Source organism: Galleria mellonella, unplaced genomic scaffold (assembly GCF_026898425.1).
Source record: "Galleria mellonella isolate WM207_F2 unplaced genomic scaffold, CSIRO_AGI_GalMel_v1 utg200, whole genome shotgun sequence".
Taxonomy (NCBI): Eukaryota; Metazoa; Arthropoda; class Insecta; order Lepidoptera; family Pyralidae; genus Galleria; species Galleria mellonella.
Window position 1 is genome coordinate 2588818 of NW_026442034.1, and position 21318 is coordinate 2610135.

The 21318-nt window shown below is 30.8% G+C and overlaps 1 protein-coding gene across 8 annotated transcripts in view; it reads left to right on the forward strand.

Moving 5' to 3' along the window:
• The window catches only part of LOC113514831 (neuronal acetylcholine receptor subunit alpha-7), a 182207-nt gene that overhangs the window by 126749 nt on the left and 34140 nt on the right, over window positions 1-21318 (forward strand). For 2 of the 8 annotated variants that reach the window (XR_008252748.1, XM_052894204.1), the window contains exons 2-5: window positions 555-694; window positions 15635-15679; window positions 16171-16215; window positions 20545-20654. Coding sequence is in view for 7 of the 8 variants with exons in the window: in XM_052894204.1 (XP_052750164.1) it covers window positions 555-694; window positions 15635-15679; window positions 16171-16215; window positions 20545-20654 (340 nt within the window). In the remaining variant the exon portion in view is untranslated. The remainder of the gene's footprint in view (window positions 1-554; window positions 695-15634; window positions 15680-16170; window positions 16216-20544; window positions 20655-21318) is intronic. The other 6 variants (XM_052894208.1, XM_052894206.1, XM_052894207.1 and 3 more) reach the window with 3 other exon arrangements.

Below are 21318 nucleotides of genomic sequence, written 5' to 3' on the forward strand. Positions count from 1 at the left end.
GTTTTCGATATTATTGTGGAAAATTAGAAATATTTTCTTTAAACTGCATGCATTTTGATTTCCTATTATATCATTCCGGTGAGAATTTATGATAACTTAATGTATTTACTACATGGAATGATTTAAGAAACCATTAGCCTACTATTAACATGCTGGCTTAGGGATTTGGTCTCTTTTTTCCAATTAAGAGTTTCCTCTTGTCAGTGCAACTAACTAATGCATTTTCTTCCAGTCAGTTCTATCTCATGCCATATCTTTGACCTCCCTATACGATATGACACCTAGTGTTTCTTTTATCTGTCCCATGTAGTTATTCCTGTTGATATGTATAAAAATATTCCATTCACTATCTGTGGTAATGTTTAATAAAGTTGCAACACTGGTTGTTTGGTACATTTTGAATATGACACGCATTTTTATTCGCTCCTTTAATACATTAAATATTAAAATCAAAATAACAATTCCTCGGTCTTTCCCTTCCTGTCTTGCCCTCTATTTTTCCGTTTTTTTTTTTACATAGGTCTTATTTCTGATTTATTTCTTTCTATCCACAGTGTCGGAGCAAGGTCCGCATGAGAAGCGACTGCTGAATTCGCTGCTCGCGTCCTACAACACGCTGGAGCGGCCGGTCGCGAACGAGAGCGAGCCTCTCGAGGTCAAGTTTGGACTCACGTTACAGCAGATCATTGACGTGGTGAGTCTATACGCTGCGCGTTCACATCACTAACTCGTTCATGTTAAAGTTAATCCACGTTCTCTAATAACGTCTCATTTTATGTTTTATCTAATTTAGAACATTTTTTTTATCGCAACATTGACCACAAATTGGTAAAATGAGTATTAATGAAATAAATACTTAACAAATTTTAATTTTACAAGTTTTTAAGAATTCAAGGTATAAATAGAGTATAGGAACAGATTATTGCTACTTGATAAATATGGCGCATTCTTAGCAAAATATTGATCTAACTCAAAGTTATTATAATGAGTTGTAGTAAAATACCAACTTAAAAAAAGAAGGTTTCACAACTTAGTTAAGAAAGATTGTTGCCTCTGAATCTTGTTTTTATGTAATTAACTTTATCTAATTTATTATTAATTTTGTTTGTGTACATATAGTTGATCTATATATTGAAGAATGATACATATTCTTTGAACGGAACAGTACAGAGTTTTCGTTCGTTCATTCATTCAAACATTATTCTTTTTCCTTAGACAAATTTTTTAATATAATATGTATTTTTTCTGTAATCCTATATTTTATTTGGATATTTTTCAGTATACACATTTAGTAGCAATCATTTGTTTTTATTCTCTATTTATTATTACTTTGAATGGTCTTTACTCCACGAAATGAGACTTTTATATGGACGATAAAAAACTCTAATTATTTCAGGATGAATAAGAAATATACCTCGGTTGCGATAAGAAATAATATAATATGATACAATCAATAGAGTTTGGAGTATACTGTGGAATAAATGAGGAATATATCTAATACAATGAGACGTTACAGGACGAATATGGAAGCAAAATGTTCAATGTAAGACCACTTCCTACGTTACGGTTTCCTTCTGCACTGTTTCGGTACAGTTGCTTTGTACTGAAACGGTGCTTAAGAGACAAATCAGGAAGTGGTCTGTGGGAGGTTCCAATGCTTGCTAACAAGTGGTAATTAAAACAGTTTCTGAATTAATTTACATTTTAGCAAAGTAAATTGGTCTTTATTTTTTTACGCTTAGGGACTAAATTCGGTTTATTGAACGCGATATGAAATATTACACACACATATATATATATATATATATAATTATTTTCGACAAAAAGCCGCCTTTAATTTTAATAAAAGCAGTACGGTATTGGATTAAATTGTTTTAATTTAGAAGAATTATATTGTGTTAGTTCAAGCGGTAAAATAATAGATTTCATAAAAAAAAAATCGTTATCGATTTTAAACAGTATATTACGTAATATATAGACACAAAGACATTCACATATGCACAAAGTAAAGTCAAATTGAAAACATTATTTTTCTTTGACTAAAAAATAATTTCTTTTTTTAAATGGTTTTGTAACCAGTCGGTTAAAAGAATTTATTTACCACTTGTATGGCTCCTGTATGGTATTTTATGAGATAGATTTTTTATCCCATATGGATACTTTAAATTAAATTAATTAATTGATAATTATATAATTAAATATAATCGTTGGAACCTTTCACGAAATAGGTACACATATATTACGCACATTTATTACATGTACAGATGTATATTTGTACAAGATATAAATTTAAATCAAGAAATGTTAAGAAGTAATGTTTTATAATTACCTTTAATTCAATTAATCAAGTTAATGTGCTTGGAAAATAGCAACGAATGTATGTGTATCTTATTTATTTGAATATATTACGTTAATATTTTAATGGCTTGATTGTAATATACAGTACATTACAAAAATAATTTGTTCCACGAACTTATTGAAAATAAGACTTTAAAATTAATGAGCGACCGAGGAATGAGATTCTAGATTATTTAAAGTCAGTTAAAATAATGCTATTGAAATCTGGTAGGTATATTTGTTACATGTTTAAATATATTATTTTAAATTAATAAATTGACTACTATACATTTTTTTTTTTTAGTACGTTTGTTCCGTTTGGAACAGGCTAAGGTCGGAGACCATGCTGCCTAGTCTTCAAAAAGATAATTTGTCTGGAATATTGACTACTATACAATTAAGCCTTCAAAATGTTAACAGATTAATTTACGATTCAGAGAGAACATTTCGTGATACATTTTTTTTAATAGAATATTATAGATGAATAAAACATTTTTAAATTATTAGTTCGTAGAAAAAAAAATAGTTATTCTCTCTGGATTTTTACGATTTCATAATGACCAGTTTAACAGTATTTCAATAAAAGGAATGAGAAAATGTGTTGCTAGCTGAAAATTTTTAAATATTTTAGTGATGATTTTGAAATTATCTTAATCTTTTATTTTTATATTATATAAATATTGGCGACTATTGGTTCGAGTTTTAATTAGGTATCTTCTGAATTTATGATAAAAAATTAACTAATATAATTTATTCGCCGTTCGTGAATATTCTCAATTTATTTTGAAGTATTTGATAGTAATATTTGGTATTAATTAAAATATAGTTCCAAGAACCGATATACGTTAGGTAAGAAAGGGATCTTGACTCTTCACTCTATGATGGATTGACGTATGAAGAGATGATATAATTATTATGTTAAAGATCTGTGTGAAACAGATATTTTATTTTAATATATACTTTACATATTTAAGAATGGTAAATTGAGATACTACAATTTACAGTTGCGTTCATTGATCAACAGTTACACTCTTTGTTAAATTAAATGTTAATTAAAGAGATGGCGCAACTGATGAATTTTCCGATGTTCCTTTTTTAAATTCGATAGAATTTATTGTTGGCGGGAAAAATAAATGAATTCAATGTAAATGAATAATATTTGTTAAGCTTAATGCATTTTCGAATTACAGCCATATAGGGCGTTGGTGAAATATTTTAATGTAAATATAATAGGTATGTTGAAATATATTGTGGTTAAACTGGGCGTTATGCGTTGATAATTATGCATAATGTTAATGTATGTCCTTAGATTATATAGATAGAGTATCGAGCCTCAAAAACGGGTCAAATTTTTGTCAGCTAATTGACATATTAGATGAGTTTTTTTAACAGTATTCTATTTACTTACGCATAAAAAGTATTTTAACGTATTATTTAATAAATAAAATGAGTATTCACGTATTTAAAAAATGCAGAATTTATAAGGCAAAATAAATATAGAAGTTATAAAGGAATCACGCAAAATTGTATGAAAAAGTTGACCCGTTTTTTTTGAAGCATTTGTATAGAGACGCTATATCTATATAATCTAAGTGTATGTCAAAATGTTTGTGTTTTTGTTGGAGCCAGATGAAGGTAATAAATATTGGTGGAAGGTAAAATTGAGTGTTTAGATTTTTAAGTGAATTATAATTATTTTATCGGATTCCGAAACAATGATAACGCTTGACTCCTTTATGCGTAATTGTAAAAAAAAAAAAATATTTAACATAAACTGGAAAATCTATACAACTTATAGTCATTAAATCTTCAAATCAATCTCATACTTATAAAATTATAAACTATAAAAAAAGACGATTTTTTCATTATTTATTTACTTATTTCATCACATGGGTGCGTTTTATAACTTCTCAATACGCTCACCCATAACAACATCAATACAATAATGCATACGTGTAATTAAAAGAAATAATATTAATAAAAATAAAATCCCATAACAATAATAGAAATAATATCTATATCTTAAACTTCTGAACACAAAAATTCTGTAGTCATCTGACGACACTCCAGCAAGTTGGAGGCAAATACGTCTAATCGGAAGATAAATTATAAAATCAATTGTAAAATTAGTAATTCATTAAAATGTTTATTCAAAACATTTTTTTTAAATAAAATTTTAATATACGTGGATACCTAATTCGACATCTAATATCATTAACCTAATATTATAAAGTATTTTTTAGAGTTGCGTACTTTAAAAGGAAAAACTGAGACTTTATAGGGTCCTATTAAGATTTTATAAGGATCAGCAATGCGCGTGTGTCAACCCTGGTGTTACAGGCGTCCATAAGCTGCGGTAATCCCCTTTACCATCAGATAGGCCGTATGCTTGTTTGCCATCATAGTAGTATTAAAAACTTTGTCCATCTGTCAAGAATCTTTTTTTCTGAAACGCATGGAGGTATCAAGATGAAATTATTATCAGATATTAAAATCTGCAATCGCTTAGAGCTGTGAAATAATCAAACTTTTAAGTCAATGCGATCAAAGAATACGGTTGTTTATAGTATTATATTTTTTGACATTGCAAGGGAATCAAAATCTGTAAGGTAGGTACTTCCTTAATTGAGATGACCTAAAATAACGAGTATGTTACTTGGTAAGAACCAATGTCGTATTACCAGAGGGAGACTTTGTACAAAATTCAATTGCTTGGGTACCTCTGTCCCATTCGTGTTTCAACCGTGAAGAAGCTGTGTTTGCATGGCTGTGTTTCGGTTTGAAGGATGGGATATGGTGTGAATTTATTGGATACAGAGGAATAACACTTGAGTGTTCAGGAATGGCAACGCATGGGTGGTATCATGGACGAAATAGTATACTTTGTTATGTCCATGGTACTGCTCATGTTTATAGGCGACGGTTATCACTTTCCGTCAGGTGGGCCGTCAGCTTGTTTACCATTCTAAGTTGCATAAAAAATCCCTCGGAACACTTAGACGGTGTTTTTTTTTATATTTTAGACTGTGTTACTTTTTAGTTCTATAACAGTTTTACTAACTGACTTCAAAATTGTTATAGATTACTTTTTATTCAGACACACACGTAGTTTTTAAGTAATAGATATGTCATACAATATATTCATGCGGATTTCTCTTAAAACAAACTCTCCAAGTACCTATTGTTCTCTAAACATCGCTCTTCCTTATTTAAGACGCGTTGTATTTTTGAAGGTCCATCAGCTCGCATTAATAACAGCCCAGCTGTTGTTAAATTGTCTAATTATTTATAGAAGGGTCTGATTTATAGGATGTGAAGGTCAAAACAAATGACAGCCAATTCGCCTTGAATGTTGGTATTAATAACGTTTAGTGCAGACCGGCTGACTAAAATAACCAGTAAATATTTTGGTGCTGAAGACAAACAAATATATTAAATGTTGAATGGACATCATCAATTTAGATTTTGTATTAATTGTCCATTCAGCATCCTTTGTTTATTTTGGATATCGTCGATTGTAAATGAGCAGCCAAGTGAAAATTGTTTGTTGAAAGGCAAAATCTTTAACTTTAAACGTGAACGGCGTTTTTATTACCTGTTTTTCAAAATTGAAAAGCAAATATTTTCATGTAGCATCAAAGTGTTTGGATTTTCCCTCGCTATAATTATTTATTTATATTTTATTGCATTAGTCACAAAAAATAATAAATACTAAGGCCAATTGTGGCCTAAGAATTAGTAGGATTAACCGTGTAGTGTCCAACCCGTTTGCATCACAATTAGGACGTATTGTGGAATGCATGTGGAATAGATTAATATGGTGCTACCCCGGATACCGCTTTACCGAGTAAAATGGAAGTATATACAGTAAAATATTAATGCGAAATGATAAAAAAGGCGGCCTTATCTTTAAGTAATCTTGTGCCCAACCCAATGCCCTTTGGGGCATTGAGAAAAAAAAAACAAAGAGTAGGTGGCTTCTATTACATACTAATAAATTCATATATACACATATATGAATTTATTATATATATATACATAGACATACTTAAATAACTTAATAGCACACATGCAATAGGAGAGAATGAAGGTGAAACATGAAGAGATCACAGGAAAGCAGTACTTAAAGAAAGAGTTAGGAAGGCTTAATAGATAGGAAGATTTTTTTTGTATTTGTTAGTGTAGATTATTAATTTTAAAGCATTTATTTAGCATTTAGTTATTTGAAAAAAGTAGATATAGATTATTTTCGCACACTTTTCTTCACATTTAGTTACATAGATAAATCTTCAATCAATAATTTTACGCGATATTTTTTTGCAGTACTTATAGATTAGTGCAGTTTCCATCAGTACTTATGGTAAATATATGGTTGCCCATTAGATTGTTGGACATTTTGAGTTGATAAAAGAAATAAGAAAAAGTGTTGCTAAGTAAAAAGTTTATAAAAATTCTTACATTATAGCAATATTGGAGACTGACTTTATTATCCTCATAAGAGTCCGAAGCTTACGAATTTTTGTTAAAAAATGTAGTACTAATATAAAAATGTTTTCTGTATAACTGATAATATTATTAGGTAGCCCAATCGTCCTCTTACTTCGATTAGTTAGCCTTGATTTGTTACTTATTTATCTTTCCGTTTAGGAACGCCTCCGCTTTCCTTATTTTCTAAAAGTGGCAATTTCGTAAAAACAACTCCATCTACAAATTAAAACCGCATCACGTATTTCGGAAACGGTTCAGCGTTCCGCACGTACTCTCTGTACGCTCAAAAATGTCGATAAAAATAAAATTCGGACAGGAATCAACATTGGTGCGTCTAGATGAAGTATTTAGTTCGCTGCGACCGAAAATTGTGAACGAGAATGTTTTGAAACTAGAAAACTACTCAGTTCCGAAAAGAATGATCAATATATCAATTTTAAATATTTATCACCGAATAATTACATTTATTTATTTATTTATTCATTAGTACATATATGTGTACAAAAAGCAATTAATGCAGAAAGCATTCTCTCCCAGTCTAACTTAGGGAAGTGTTACAATACTCGAATGCGGTACTAGTAATTATTGATATACATACATACTAAAATTTACACAAATAAATGAATAAATATATAATATATAAAATAACAAATTTACTTACACAGATATAGATTATATTATATAGAAAGATGTTAATAGTAGATAATATTTACTGCTCGGATGAAGTATAGAAGTGATCATAAACGTTTTATTTGAATGGGGATTTAGACAGAAATCTCTTGATGATATCAGGGAGGGTGGTCCAGAGCCGTGAAGAATGCAAAACAAAGGAATTTGATATGAAACCAGTACGGCGAGAGGGGATAGAGAGTTGGAAAGTATCACAGGAACGTAGGTTACGATCGTGAGTATGAAAAAGGTATTGGAATTTGCTTAACATTTAACGGACGGTTATTGCAGATTTACGTTTTTCTTTCAGCATATCACATGTTTGAAAAATACTAAATACCTTAATAAATACTGTTATGAAATACTAAAAGAAATACATATAATTGATTTAATAAAGTTTTATTGTAGTTACGTTGCTTTAAATTTATACATTCATGTTTATATTACATGGTTACATTAATGTTTATTTAATTCTCCTAAAAATCCCGGAAACTAGAAAAAGCAGAGCAGATTCGACCCGTCCGTTGAATGTTAAGTAATTTAAAGACTTAAAGACTTTAACGAAAATAGAATGCTTTTTACAGTTTACAGTTTTTTTTAAGTTTATTTTTTTACCACTTTTTTTACTGTTTGTAATGTGATCAGTAAAGAATAAATAAATAAATAACTGTTGGAAAAAATATTTACCAGAAAGAAAGGTACGAAGGAATTGTTTTGCTGAAAAATTGAACTACTTGCGGAGTACTATGTCAGGGAAACTGTATGCAAGATGGGTTTAATTTTAGTATAGTCTTGTATGAGTAAAGTTACACGAGCTTTAAAGTCAAATTAAGGATTTGGATAAATTTCAAACACTATGTGTTTGGTCATAAACTAACAGATCATTTAACTTGTGTGTCTCATTAGAATCCAATATCTTCGTTTGAGATTCTACAAGAATATTTTAAATATTATAAATATTTATCGTTTATACAGTTAATCTTTTTAGGTTTTTTTTATGCAACTTATAATGGCATACAAGGTTGTTCTTTACACTTATACACATCAACATTTATACATATTAGTAATATAATTTTACATTTCACAGTAGACAATTTTTTTTAAATATTATAATATTTATATACTTATATGTATAATCGAAGTATTTGGCGTTCCATTGTTTTTGCCTACCCTAATGGGAGACTGGCGTGACAGATATGTATGTGTATATAATGTATGTATGCATATCTCTATATGTATTTAAAAAACGAACAGAGTTTCGTGCATCCAGTCAAACTATTTATAGTTACTCTTCTCCATTCAAACGTTGTCTGGAAGAGATCGCTCTTAGCAATAAGGCAGCCCATTGTTTTTTAGTATAAAATCTCTTCTCGTAATTGTTTGTATTTATAGTAAGTTTACTAATGTAATCTTATGGAGGAAACAATAAAGAGTATCTATCTATCTACTAAAATTATTAAAGGGTTATTATTAACCCTTCTTTGCATGAATTTTTTTATTGGTTAAATAAATCAAGATATAATTCATGTTCAAAATAAAAAAAAAATTGTTAAAAACATGAATATGACAGCTATGTTTTTTTTTGCAATGGACATTAAAAAGGTATCCAGACACGATCAAATTAAAGTGAAATTGTTCTTTTATATAATTTTTGGGCATTCAATGTTATGATGGAAATTTTCACCATTATACAAAGAAGGGTTAATAGATATAACTTTAGAAATTGAAATGTAGTTTCAATTTTATTTATTGCATCGTCTATAAATCCGACTCGACGAAAAGAGAGAAAGAACAAAGTGCAAAAATGTCCGCAGGCAACACCCTCAGCGTTATGCAGTTCTTTCAGACACTGTGGTTTAAACACGTCTATTGAATATTATACTTCGTTAAAGGAATTCTTGAAGCATATTCTGTTTTAGCAGTTCATTGCATTTCTTGTTCGACCGTTTAAAATTGAGCATTAAAACTATAGAACATATGTATGTTTTTACAACATATGTACCTTTACCCTCAAACACTTTCTGTTTTTTCCTAATGGTTTGCTGGTAGAGAATGCTATATAGCATTAAGTTCGCTTTTTGTATAAATTTTATTGTGCAATAAAGAATAAATAAATAAATATTGTTGGACATATTTTTTAATGTCTCGTAAGTGGATCGCCATAGAACAATTTAATATCCCACTGTTGGGAACAATTCTCTCCTTATAAAGGGAGTATAGATTACTGTTACTGTTCTAGTCAGACGACTTGCCACTAATTATTTTTTTTATATTAAAAAGAAATCGTAACATATTTTATTTGTTGGACTAACAATTTTATGATTAATATATATGATAAAAAAGAATTATTGAAAATTGTTAAATAAATTATTTTTAATTAACATCGACATATAGATATGATTACTCTAAATGGATTTTTTAAAAGATTTTATGTATTATTACGTATACATATACGCGTATTCGCCCGTGTAATCGAGATATGTTTACTGTCATATTTTATGTTTTAGTAATAACAATAATATGTATATATATTGGATAATCGATATCTTATATGTCATGCCAATCAATATATAGATTTTGTAAACATATATAATGTGTATTGCCCGTTCATACTCTTCAAAGATATAAATATTACTTCAATAACATGATGGACAATGGATACAATACCGACATTGTAAATTTAGATGGAATTCACTCGACATGCTGTTAAATAACAGCAACAGAGAAACCCTCGAGATTAAATAATCTCGAGGGTTTCTCTGACATTTCTATATTGAATAAATTGAGTGACTTTTTTTTAATAAAAAACCAATACAAACCTGTCAATTTCACGCAGAGTTAATCTTGAACGAGACGTCGAAGAAAACTGGTTATAACAAAGTTCTGCAGACTACAATGAGATAGTAATGAACAAAGTTCACTAGAATAATAAATATTATCATGTGAATTGGAAATTATTTAATGCATCAAAATGGAACGGTAATTCTTTGTCTGCTATTGTTTTATGCTGGCTGAATACTGTACCTGGATAACAGGTGCAGATGGGGGGGGGGGGGTGGCAAGGGATTGTTAGTAATGGAGACTGAGAATCCCATTGCTAGCAATACACCCAACCAGGTTGACCTACTCGCGGTTCTCACTGGAAACTGTCATGGTTAATTCCTGATGAATTCATCATGATGGGCTAACTGGCCTGTTTTCATTCTCATCTATCACCCTTCACTGGTGCACCGCCAGCGTATCCCGTTAGCGCAGGCAGGGTTACCATAGCATTTTCACCCATACAAAAAAAACAGGTGCAGATGAAGTGAAATCCGTTGGTTCATTGTGATGACTTCACCAAGAATAAAGTGTGGTTTAACTCTTCTTTGCATAATGGTGGAAATTTTCATCATAACATTGAATGCCTAAAAATTATATAAAAGAACAAGTTGACTATAAGTTGATCGTGTCTGGTTACCTTTTTAATGTCCATTACAGAAAAAAAAAACATAGCTGTCAAACTTATTTTTTTAACCATTTTTCCTTTAATTTTGAACATGAAACCTTGATTTATTTCATCAATAAAAAAAAGTATGTAAAGGTTAAGTGATCAGACACGAGTGTCTATTTATGTGGTTATATTACTAGAAATCGATCTACTAAATTCCATTACTATCAATTCTGTCCTTTTTTATTGGAGATGTTTGAATAATAAGATTAATAGGTCCTCATTAAGTTCAACATTATATGATACCACTGGACATATAACGTAGTGTCATCTAGTTTTAAACTAAACAGAGCTTCGTTATAAGATCTTCTTGAGGTTAGTGACAGCGTTATTAGTGTGGCAAGATCTTGGAATAATAACATTCGACTTTTTTTTTCGTTTATGCAACTTGAAAAGGCAAACAAGCTGAGCGCACATTTGATGGGAAGTGGTAATCGTCGCCTATAGACATGAACAGTACCATGAACATAGTATACAACATAGTATACAGTTTCACTCATGATACCCCCATGTGTATATTCTTGAGGACTAAGGTGTTATTTCTCTGTACCCTGTAAATTCACTGCTATATCCCACCCTTCAAACCAAAACACAGCCATGCAAACACAACTGCTTCACGGTAGAAACACGAATGGGACAGCGGTGCTCAAGCAAACGACCTTTGTACAAAGTCTCCCTCTGGTAAATATATAGGGAATTTTAGGGAAGGTTGTTATGAAAATTTATCTTTTCATCACGGAAATCTCTTACAGATGTCTCTTATTGATGACCAATGTGTTTTATTCAAGTCAATTATAACATGATATTATACAAATATTAACTAAAAACTGGTTCTTAAACAGTTCAGTATTAATTATTTTTATTAACTTTTTCTGAATGAATCGAGAGTATTTTTCCACTAAGACTGAGTTTATAGAATCACGAATTTTAAAACAAAAGGAGGGAGACTTTGTACAAAAGTCGATTGCTTGAGTACCTCTGTCCCATTCGTGTTTCTACCGTGAAGCAGTTGTGTTTGCATGACTGTGCTTCGGTTTGAAGGGTGGGATATGGCGTGAATTTACAGCTTACAGAGGAATAATACCTGAGTCCTCAGGAATGGCAACACATGGGGGGTATCATGGGTGAAACAGTATACTCTGTTATGCTCATGGTACTGCTCATGTCTACAGGCGACGGTTACCACTTTCCATCAGGTGGGCCGTCAGCTTGTTTGCCATTGTAAGTTGTATGAAACAAACAAAACAAAAAGTATTTGCGCACACCATAATGCATTTTTAACAACCTCAGCTTAATTCTGAATAAGTAGATACATAAAACACCAGGTAACATTTTGACCGAAAAGAATTAAATTAAAATCAATAAACCCCACTGAGTCGGCCAAAGGACCGTAACTCTCAGTGTTTGCTGACTTTCGTTGTGCGAAATGGGTTATGAAGGGTATTCGATTGAATTCTTTTTATATTTCATAGCGGTCGCTGCCGTCCCTGCTTTTTGTTGGATTTTCATAGTCGCTAAATTTTTCATGCTTGCTAATGAGGTGGGTATTTTGGTTTTATGTTATGATTTATAAGGTTTTTATGGAACTACTTATCGTTTTTCTCGAAGCAAAATGCAGTTAAATAAAATATGTAAAGAAATATAGATACAGATAAATAAAATTATAAGAAACAAGATTAGGAAGTTCAGAAAAAAATATCAAGTAATAAATGTAAATAATTGATAATTTTTCCTATATATCAAGTAATAAATGTAAATAATTGATAATTTTTCCTATTTATCAAGTAATAAATGTAAATAATTGATAATTTTTCCTATTTATCAAGTATTTATTAAGTAATAAATGTAAATAATTGATAATTTTTCCTATTTATCAAGTATTTATCAAGTAATAAATGTAAATAATTGATATTTTTTCCTATTTATCAAGTAATAAATGTAAATAATTACGCACAACCGCTCAAATAAGAGGCTAAGCGCGGAAAAGAGAGTCCAATTTACATTACATTACATTTACATTACAATGTATATAATTAACCATGATTTAATAACATTAAGTTTAAGATATAAATCTTAAATTAGTCATTAACAATTTATTATTAATTTTAGGTGGAATATAATTAACAGGGCTTTATTAAAGAATTTTTGCTTCTTTATTTAAATATAAAAAAAAATTGCAGTCCATCTCCTCCTGCTATTTAATGCGTCTTTGAAACTTTAAACATAATATTGGATAACTTAAGTCCCAGAAAATTTAATTTAAGATTTGCCACGGCCATATTTTAAAGTAAGCCTCGATTTCTCCGCGTTACGGCGCAATTAAGAACCTGCTCCCAAACGAAGGGCTTTATTAAATTGGACAGAGTTATCACCCTCGCATTAGTTTCACTTAGAAAGAGTTTTTATTAAATAACAGATTTTCTAAAATAATCGGTTTGTACTAGGAAGTGGCTTTAGTACAAAGCCACTTCTTAGTTCCAACTACTTTTACCAGAGGAAGACTTTGTTCAAAAATCGATTGCTTGGGTACCTCTGTCCCATTCGTGTTTCGAATGTGAAGCAGCTGTGTTTGCATGGTTGTGTTTCGGTTTGAAGCGTGGGATATGGCGTGAATTTACTGGGTACAGAGGAATAACACCTGAGCCCTCAGGAATGGCCACGCATGAGGGTATCATGGCGAAACAGTATACTCTGTTATGTCCATGGTACTGCTTATGTCTATAAGCGACGGTTACCACTTTCCATCAGGTGGGCCGTCAACTTGTTTGCCATTCTAAGTTGTATATAAAAAAAAAGTTGCTTTTTGGTACAGACAAATAGTTCAGAATTAGTAACTTGGGAATTATCCAGTTTTGTGAAGTAACAAATTAAAGTAATAATAGAAGATTGTCTAATGTTTACATTATTACATTATATTATGTATTTTACCAGAGTTACTTTTGTCCTAATTGTGATTCTGTCGTGAAGCAGTTGTATTTGCATAGCTGTGTTTCGGTTTGAAGGGTGCGATATAGAAGTGAAATTACAAGGCACAGAGGCATAATACCTTAATCCTCAGGAGTGATAACGTATGAAGGGTATCGTGGGCTGTCATCTAGTGAACTCTGTTATGTCTATGTCTATTCGTATTTATAGATGACGGTTAACACTTTTTATCCGGTGGGCCGTCAGTTTGTTTGCCATTTTAGGTTCCATAAAACTAATTACAAATGATAGTCTGCAGTTATAAATTACAGAGGCTAGACTTCATTAATCCTAGTAATTCAAGAGGTCTTGAAAACATTTTAAATACATTGAGCACTGTAATCAGTATAATAGATGCTTTATCTCTGTTGAATGTTTAAAATTAATTTATATTTCAAATAATATAAGAGTTACTTAATTACTTATTATATATCTAAATTAACTATCTCTTCTATTTAGATATTTATGGTTACTAAAATATAGCATTATGATGTGCATATTTAACCATACTACAATATATAGTCATATGCATATAAACAAATATATAAGAGTTCAATTATTTGATTTATATTTGTATTTATTTATTTAACTTCCATGTACATAACAAAGGTACACATGACTACTAGTATAGTATTGTATTATCTGCGACATGGTAGACATAACACCTAATGTGTTCTCTATTAGTCAACCACGGAGAAAGCAGAGATGGTTATATATATATATATATGGTATATATATATATATGGTATATATATATATATATATATATATATATATATATATATATATATATATAAATGAATAATTAACAAATAAATATATTTGAAAGTAATTTTACATAAATACTCGTAGATATATAATAATAATAATAATCTTTTTATTGAACTATAATAATATATAAATGTGTGCCAGGAGCCAGATAAAAAATAAATAATATCATATACAAAATTACAATTATATTCAAATAAATATTTAAAGTAGACGACGAAAAATATTATCAATAATAATAATAGAGAAAAGAGGAGAACATGTAAGAGAATTAGGTTTGGAGAGAGTTGAGATAATTTGTACGTAGCTGTTATTATGAATTATATTATTAATTTAAAACGATATTTATTGTAATAAACATAAAATACATTTACGTCTAAAGGAGTCACGCTATAGTTATGTGTGTTACAAACAGTAATTAACACCATAGTATATATATAGGTTAACTAGATCTTTATTGTTCCTAGTATGAAACACATTAGTCATTGCAAAGCTCTGTTATTCGCAACAATATCTCTTTAATTGCTACTCCTTCATGACATTTCGCTGTAAAGTGGATTATTGCTTCGTCAGTAACATTATCGGGGTAAGAGATTAAAATGACTTTATGGTTTCAACGAATAACCTCCCGCATTTACAAAATATCAACGGGATCCCAAAATTAGTTTATGTTACTTTTGTTTCTAAGAATAACGGATACCTAGTTGGTTTATATTTGATATTAATTAAGATTAATGTGACATTTGTGGGTTCGAATCCCAATTTTAGGAAGCGACTTTCCGCGAAGGTACAGTATGTATACAGTTAGTTTAATAACGGGGATATTGACGAAGCGACGACAGTGGCACCACGATCTGATTTTCATTATCTTTTTTCGTTCCTTTCTTGCGTCGCCGTGCGTTCATTTATCAAAATAAGGATGAGAAAAATCAAATCCTGACCACGAACGTCTGGCTCAATTTGGTAAGTGGTAGGAGCCGGGCCTGGCGCCTTCGCCGTCCCGCCCCCGAACTGTTTGGTTACTGGATACCACCCCCACCGGGACTTTGTGGCTAATAATCGTTACTTACTCTTAAATATCTTACACACCGCCAGCACTAGTCAACTTCAAACGCACCATATGTATAAATGTATCGCTTTGCCAACACATTACCGAGCACCATTTGAAGGTAACGGTTCCAGGTGGCGGGCGCGGCTAGAGGGCGCTGCCATCGCGGCAGAATTGTCGCATGGAGAGTCGGTGTTAAATTTGTTGTTCACGTTTCGCATAATATCTATATATTAGATTGTGTGTAGGGCGACACGCGAATGTCTTTATCGCATGAGGGAACAGTTCGCGCGCCGCCCGCAGCCCCAGTCTTGTGTGTCCGGAAGGTGTGGATCAGAGTTGTCTAGACTATTATACTGACTGCGCCCTTTCTTTCTGTTTTTGTTGACATCATCTAACCCAATAGGACGAGAAGAATCAACTACTTATAACCAATATATGGCTGTCATTGGTAAGTGTGATTAAACGACGAACCTAAATTAACACTTAATAAAACTTCTAATGTTTGGTTCCGTTTACTCTTTTTCTTTCTACCTTGGTTCGTATTCGATTCGTGACTGATTCCTTCTTTTATTTAACTCTGTTGTTGCGTTACTTCTATTTCTCTTTAACTGTTATTTTTGAAAATTGCATAGCATTGTGGAATATGCGGCAGTTTTGAGATCTCCGCTATGATTGTGAGAGAGTCATTTAGTGAATCTTCATGGACATCCTCATTGCTGATCTCCAGCTCATGCTGTAGACTAGTGAGTAGACTCTATCATCCATCTCATTACGACTATACACCACTGTACCTTTTTGCTGTTATACTAAGTTTTAGTCTTACTAGAACATTGATTTGATCGATGTCGGTACTTCTGGTAAGTACGTAAACCAATTAAATACTGATATATAATTAAATTTGTGTAATGGAGGAATACAAATTGAACATGAAATTGTGTTTGTGGATAACTGCCGTGTACGCCGCAATGCAATTAACAATATGTACTAATGGTTGACACTAATTGACACGATTTTTATTAAATATACCTACACGATATAACGATTTCGATATGCCAACTTATAGATGGCATGTTAACATAACAGTGAATAACAATGTATTGTATTTATGTGAAGGAGGGTTTCGTATTAGGTTCGTCAATTGAAAGTAACATATTGGATGGACATGTTTGTAAATTATTTGATATGATATGCACAAATATAGTTGAGGTGTTTAATGTCCACTGTAAATCGATTATGCACATCCTGGGTACCCGCTGTCATTTTATTTTGTTTGGCTACAGGAGAATTGTGGTTTTTTATACTATGCATGGCCATGGAATGTTCTATTGAGGGGAACTTACGAGAACGGGTTTGGGTATGTGCCTCGGGATATGCTCCACTTAGTTTGCCTGACATGAAACCTCATTGAGACGACCTATAAAAGCGTTATATTTATATAAACAGTGTTTTTAATTAAATCTTTTGTATGTTCTTTAGAAGATTGTTTTCTATGCTACTATTTTAGGCGATACTCTCGAATTTTTATAATGTAATGTTATATTAACTTTGTGTACATAATTGTACACATAACGTGTAAATATTTTATTTTAAATGAAAGTAATTTAAAATTATGTTCGGTTTTGTTTTGTTATGTTTTTATTAATAGTGAACATTGAGTTGATATTATTTTTTTTTTAAATAAAACAATAACATTAAATGATGATGCTTGATGCACATATCTTTCATGTTGGCTGTATATAAAAAAAGCATTGCATTTCACGAACGTGTGCATTAAGAATGATTGGATCGATATTTTCCCTTCCAGCACCAAAGGTATGTTTATTAAGCGATTTAAACGATAATTATTTTAGCATTTACCAATACGGCAGCTTAGTCTACGACATGGTAGTGTCCCCTTTATCCCTTGTTATGAAAGAAATATGCAAATCATTAATACCGGTTTTTGTATATTTGTAATCCCTGCAACGAGTATCATTTAATAGAATTTTAGTAATAATATTTAATTACATTATTTGTATATTGATTCAAATTGATATATTTAGGTGATTTCTAATAACTTCCACAGCATGTATCTCTTAATAATTCTTTGCATGTGTAGTTGCTTTTATACTATACTTGTCTTATTCAATCTAAGCTTTTTAATCCTTATCTACATTTTTCTATATTCAATCTAAAACATTTATGAATTCAACGATATTTTCAATTTATGTGTTATTATTATCTTCCTCTAGATATTATTTGTACTGTGTGAGTGTTGTTTCGTATTTAATGTAACTATTCTAATTTCAATATATTTTTATAATTTCTTTACTCAATTGTACAGTGAACTGCATTGAGTTTAAATTATTAACATCAATAGATAGAAATGATTTTTTGTTGGCAAATGGTTAAAGTAGAAGGTCATTCGATATCCGAGATTCGTAGTTCACTGTACACCATTGTTAAATATTTGGATTCGAGTCCTCTTCATAATATATTTATAATTAACGTATTATTAATTGAAGCTAATATCGTTCTCTCTGAAAGGCACCATTTAAACTTCAATACATAGTTTGTTCGACTATTCTCATAACTGGGATATCTTGTCGTAGAGACAAGCATCTCAAAGACATTTAGGACCCGAGAGCTCGGGTTTGTTAACATATCATCCCATACCGCCTCTTAATTGGTGCTCTGATTACCCTTTAAGAGAGAACATTAAATAGAATGAGACGGACGTGCGTCTGTCGCGTTCTAACGTCGTCACCGTGCTGGCTATTAAGTTTTGACAGTTCATACAAGGACCCCCACGTTATATACCAACAAATACAAGATATTACTAGTGAGTTGGAAAGTTTTGTAATATTACAGGGGTTCGAAGTTTACTGGGCGTAAGTTGGGCTTGTGTCAATGCTATCTAAGTAACGTCATTGGATACAACGGGGTGTAGGCGTAGTTGGAATGTTATTGTAGTCAGTATGGTGCCCGTTCGATTAGTTGGGAAACAATATTGCTTTTTTCGGGGTACAAACCTCATATATGAGACAACTTTCTGTTTATACTACGGAAAGTACATACATTTATTTTGTTGTTTATCTATTTTTAGTTCTAAATGAGCAATGATAGTTTGTTTCATTACATTTATAATTAACTGTTTTGTTTAATCTGTTTACGGTTGAAAAACAAAAAAAAAAGTATTTTATTTCGAAATAAATCAATTATAATTGTGTGTCTAATTTCTATTTTTATTATCAAGAACTTTCGAGTACATAATATACGTACATGTAGTATATACTACTAATGGGCTCTGTATTTATCGTATACTTACTTTTTTTTATACGAAAGAAGATATAAAAGAATATAAAATATTACTACAGATAAAAAATGAAATAAACGTCTGCCTATTTTCTGTAATCGTTAAGCCGATGGAAGCTGACTCAGACATTTTAAATGGAATAAAATTAATATTTAATTTCAATATTGTTCCCCAGTAAATCATAAATGAATTTTCACTTCATTTTGTCGGCCTGGTTATTCCCAACTACAAATTAATTAAAGTGGTGGTTTTAACAATGATTTGCAAACCTATTAATCATATTGCAGCGAGTCCATTATAAAATAGCATTAATAATATTTACACTAATGTTTATTAAAGTGGCTGTATCAAAGTTTTATTGTATCGTACAATTTTATTTATCAAATACGAAGTAATTTACGATGTTGGCAAATTGAAGTTAACCTTTACTGTATAAAGATGTTCCGTATTATTATTACTTATGAGTGTAGTAAACTCATTAATAATATAATTAACAAGTTCACTTAAAAATATTAAATATTTCTGTCAGGAGTTATTAATTTTTATTAAGAAATGAAAAATTAATATTAACAATAATTACATTTTGAAATAAGTAATGAAAATGAGAATATTAGCTGAAAGTTTTGCGTTGGGTTATATATGCTATCGTATGGATGAGACAGATGTGAATATATAAAACTATGATTAGATGAATTGCCTCATCTAAAACACACTAGTATTTAGTTTTCGTTGGCGCTTCTCTCACCACACTGCATGTACGAGTATGGTGCGGTATAGCGAGCACTATCCTTAATCGTACAAAACTTGAATCGTATAAAACTTCGTATCTTAATGTTATATAAGTTCTAACTTCTAACTTCTCGTTTTACTTTTGTACAATCTTGTTAGTTTCATTCTCCTATATAAATACTTATTCTTTAGTACTCTACATATGTAGCTCGTTCTTTCAATTGATTCTTTGATATCTTTGTTATTACTGTGTGGAATTGATCTCTATCTATTATAGGAATCACAATTATTGGTAGTTACGATTTTTTATTTATAGTTTATAAAATAATAATAAATGTTCAGTATACCTATTTTAAAGATTGCAGATTGTATCTAGTTTCGTTTATTTTGAGACAAAAATAATAAAAAAAAAAACATTTATTATAGTTTTTTTATTAAACTTAATGTTACAGTATGCTTAAATTTTCGACTAATTAGAAAAAAAATGTTTAAAATCAATATATTTAAGTACGACTATATAACTAGCGAGGGAAAAGTAACTTTTTATATACTGAGTGAATACTTTAAAATTTAAATCCAAAATTATGACAAGGAATTTACATTTTTAATGGACTAAATACAATATGAAAATTTCTAAATTACAACTTATGTCAGTAGTTGGGGACGGCCTTAGAATATCACAGTCACGCGCACATTGCTGTATACTTACATCGTTCTCTTTCACGTAAATGATTATGTCTATATGTGTGACAGGAATGGAATGACTACAACCTCAGATGGAATGACAGCGAGTATGGAGGTGTTAAGGACCTCCGGATCACGCCAAACAAACTATGGAAACCGGACGTGCTCATGTATAATAGGTGAGATGACTCCGCTTCAGGGCGATTGGGATAAGGTTTTGAATTAGAATAAAAAAAAAAAATAGTTTAATTCTAATATATTTTTTTTTTACAAAGAATAGGTAACGAGCTTTGGGGAGATGCAACATTTTTTGGTATAAGATTTTAATGAAAATGTTTTTTTCTAGGAATCTGTAAAATAATTAGAGTAGAAATATATGTTTTAAATTATTACATACCTATAAGTATATTAATTTATTTTTTAAGAACGAGATCTGTTCTCCTTGGGGAGTTTGGATATGCTTTGATCTGATGATATGAATATGGACTGTATGTAAAAAAAAAATCGACACAAAAATGCGATAACGATAAACTGTTACAAAAGTCACTTGTTAGATTCAAACAGTGGTTTCTTTTTTTTTTGATGGGTGAAAATAGAATGGTAATCCCGCCTGCGCTAACAGGATACGCTGGCAGAGCACCAGTGAAGGGTGATTGATGAGAATGAAAATAGGCCAGTTAGTCCATCATAATAAATTTATTAGGAATTAACCATGATAGTTTTCGGAGGAACCGCGAGGAGGTCAACCTGGTTGGGTATATTGCTAGCAATGGGATTCTTAGTCTCCATTACTCACAATCCCTTTCCCCCCTCAAACAGTGGTTAGAATACTCATCCTTTTAT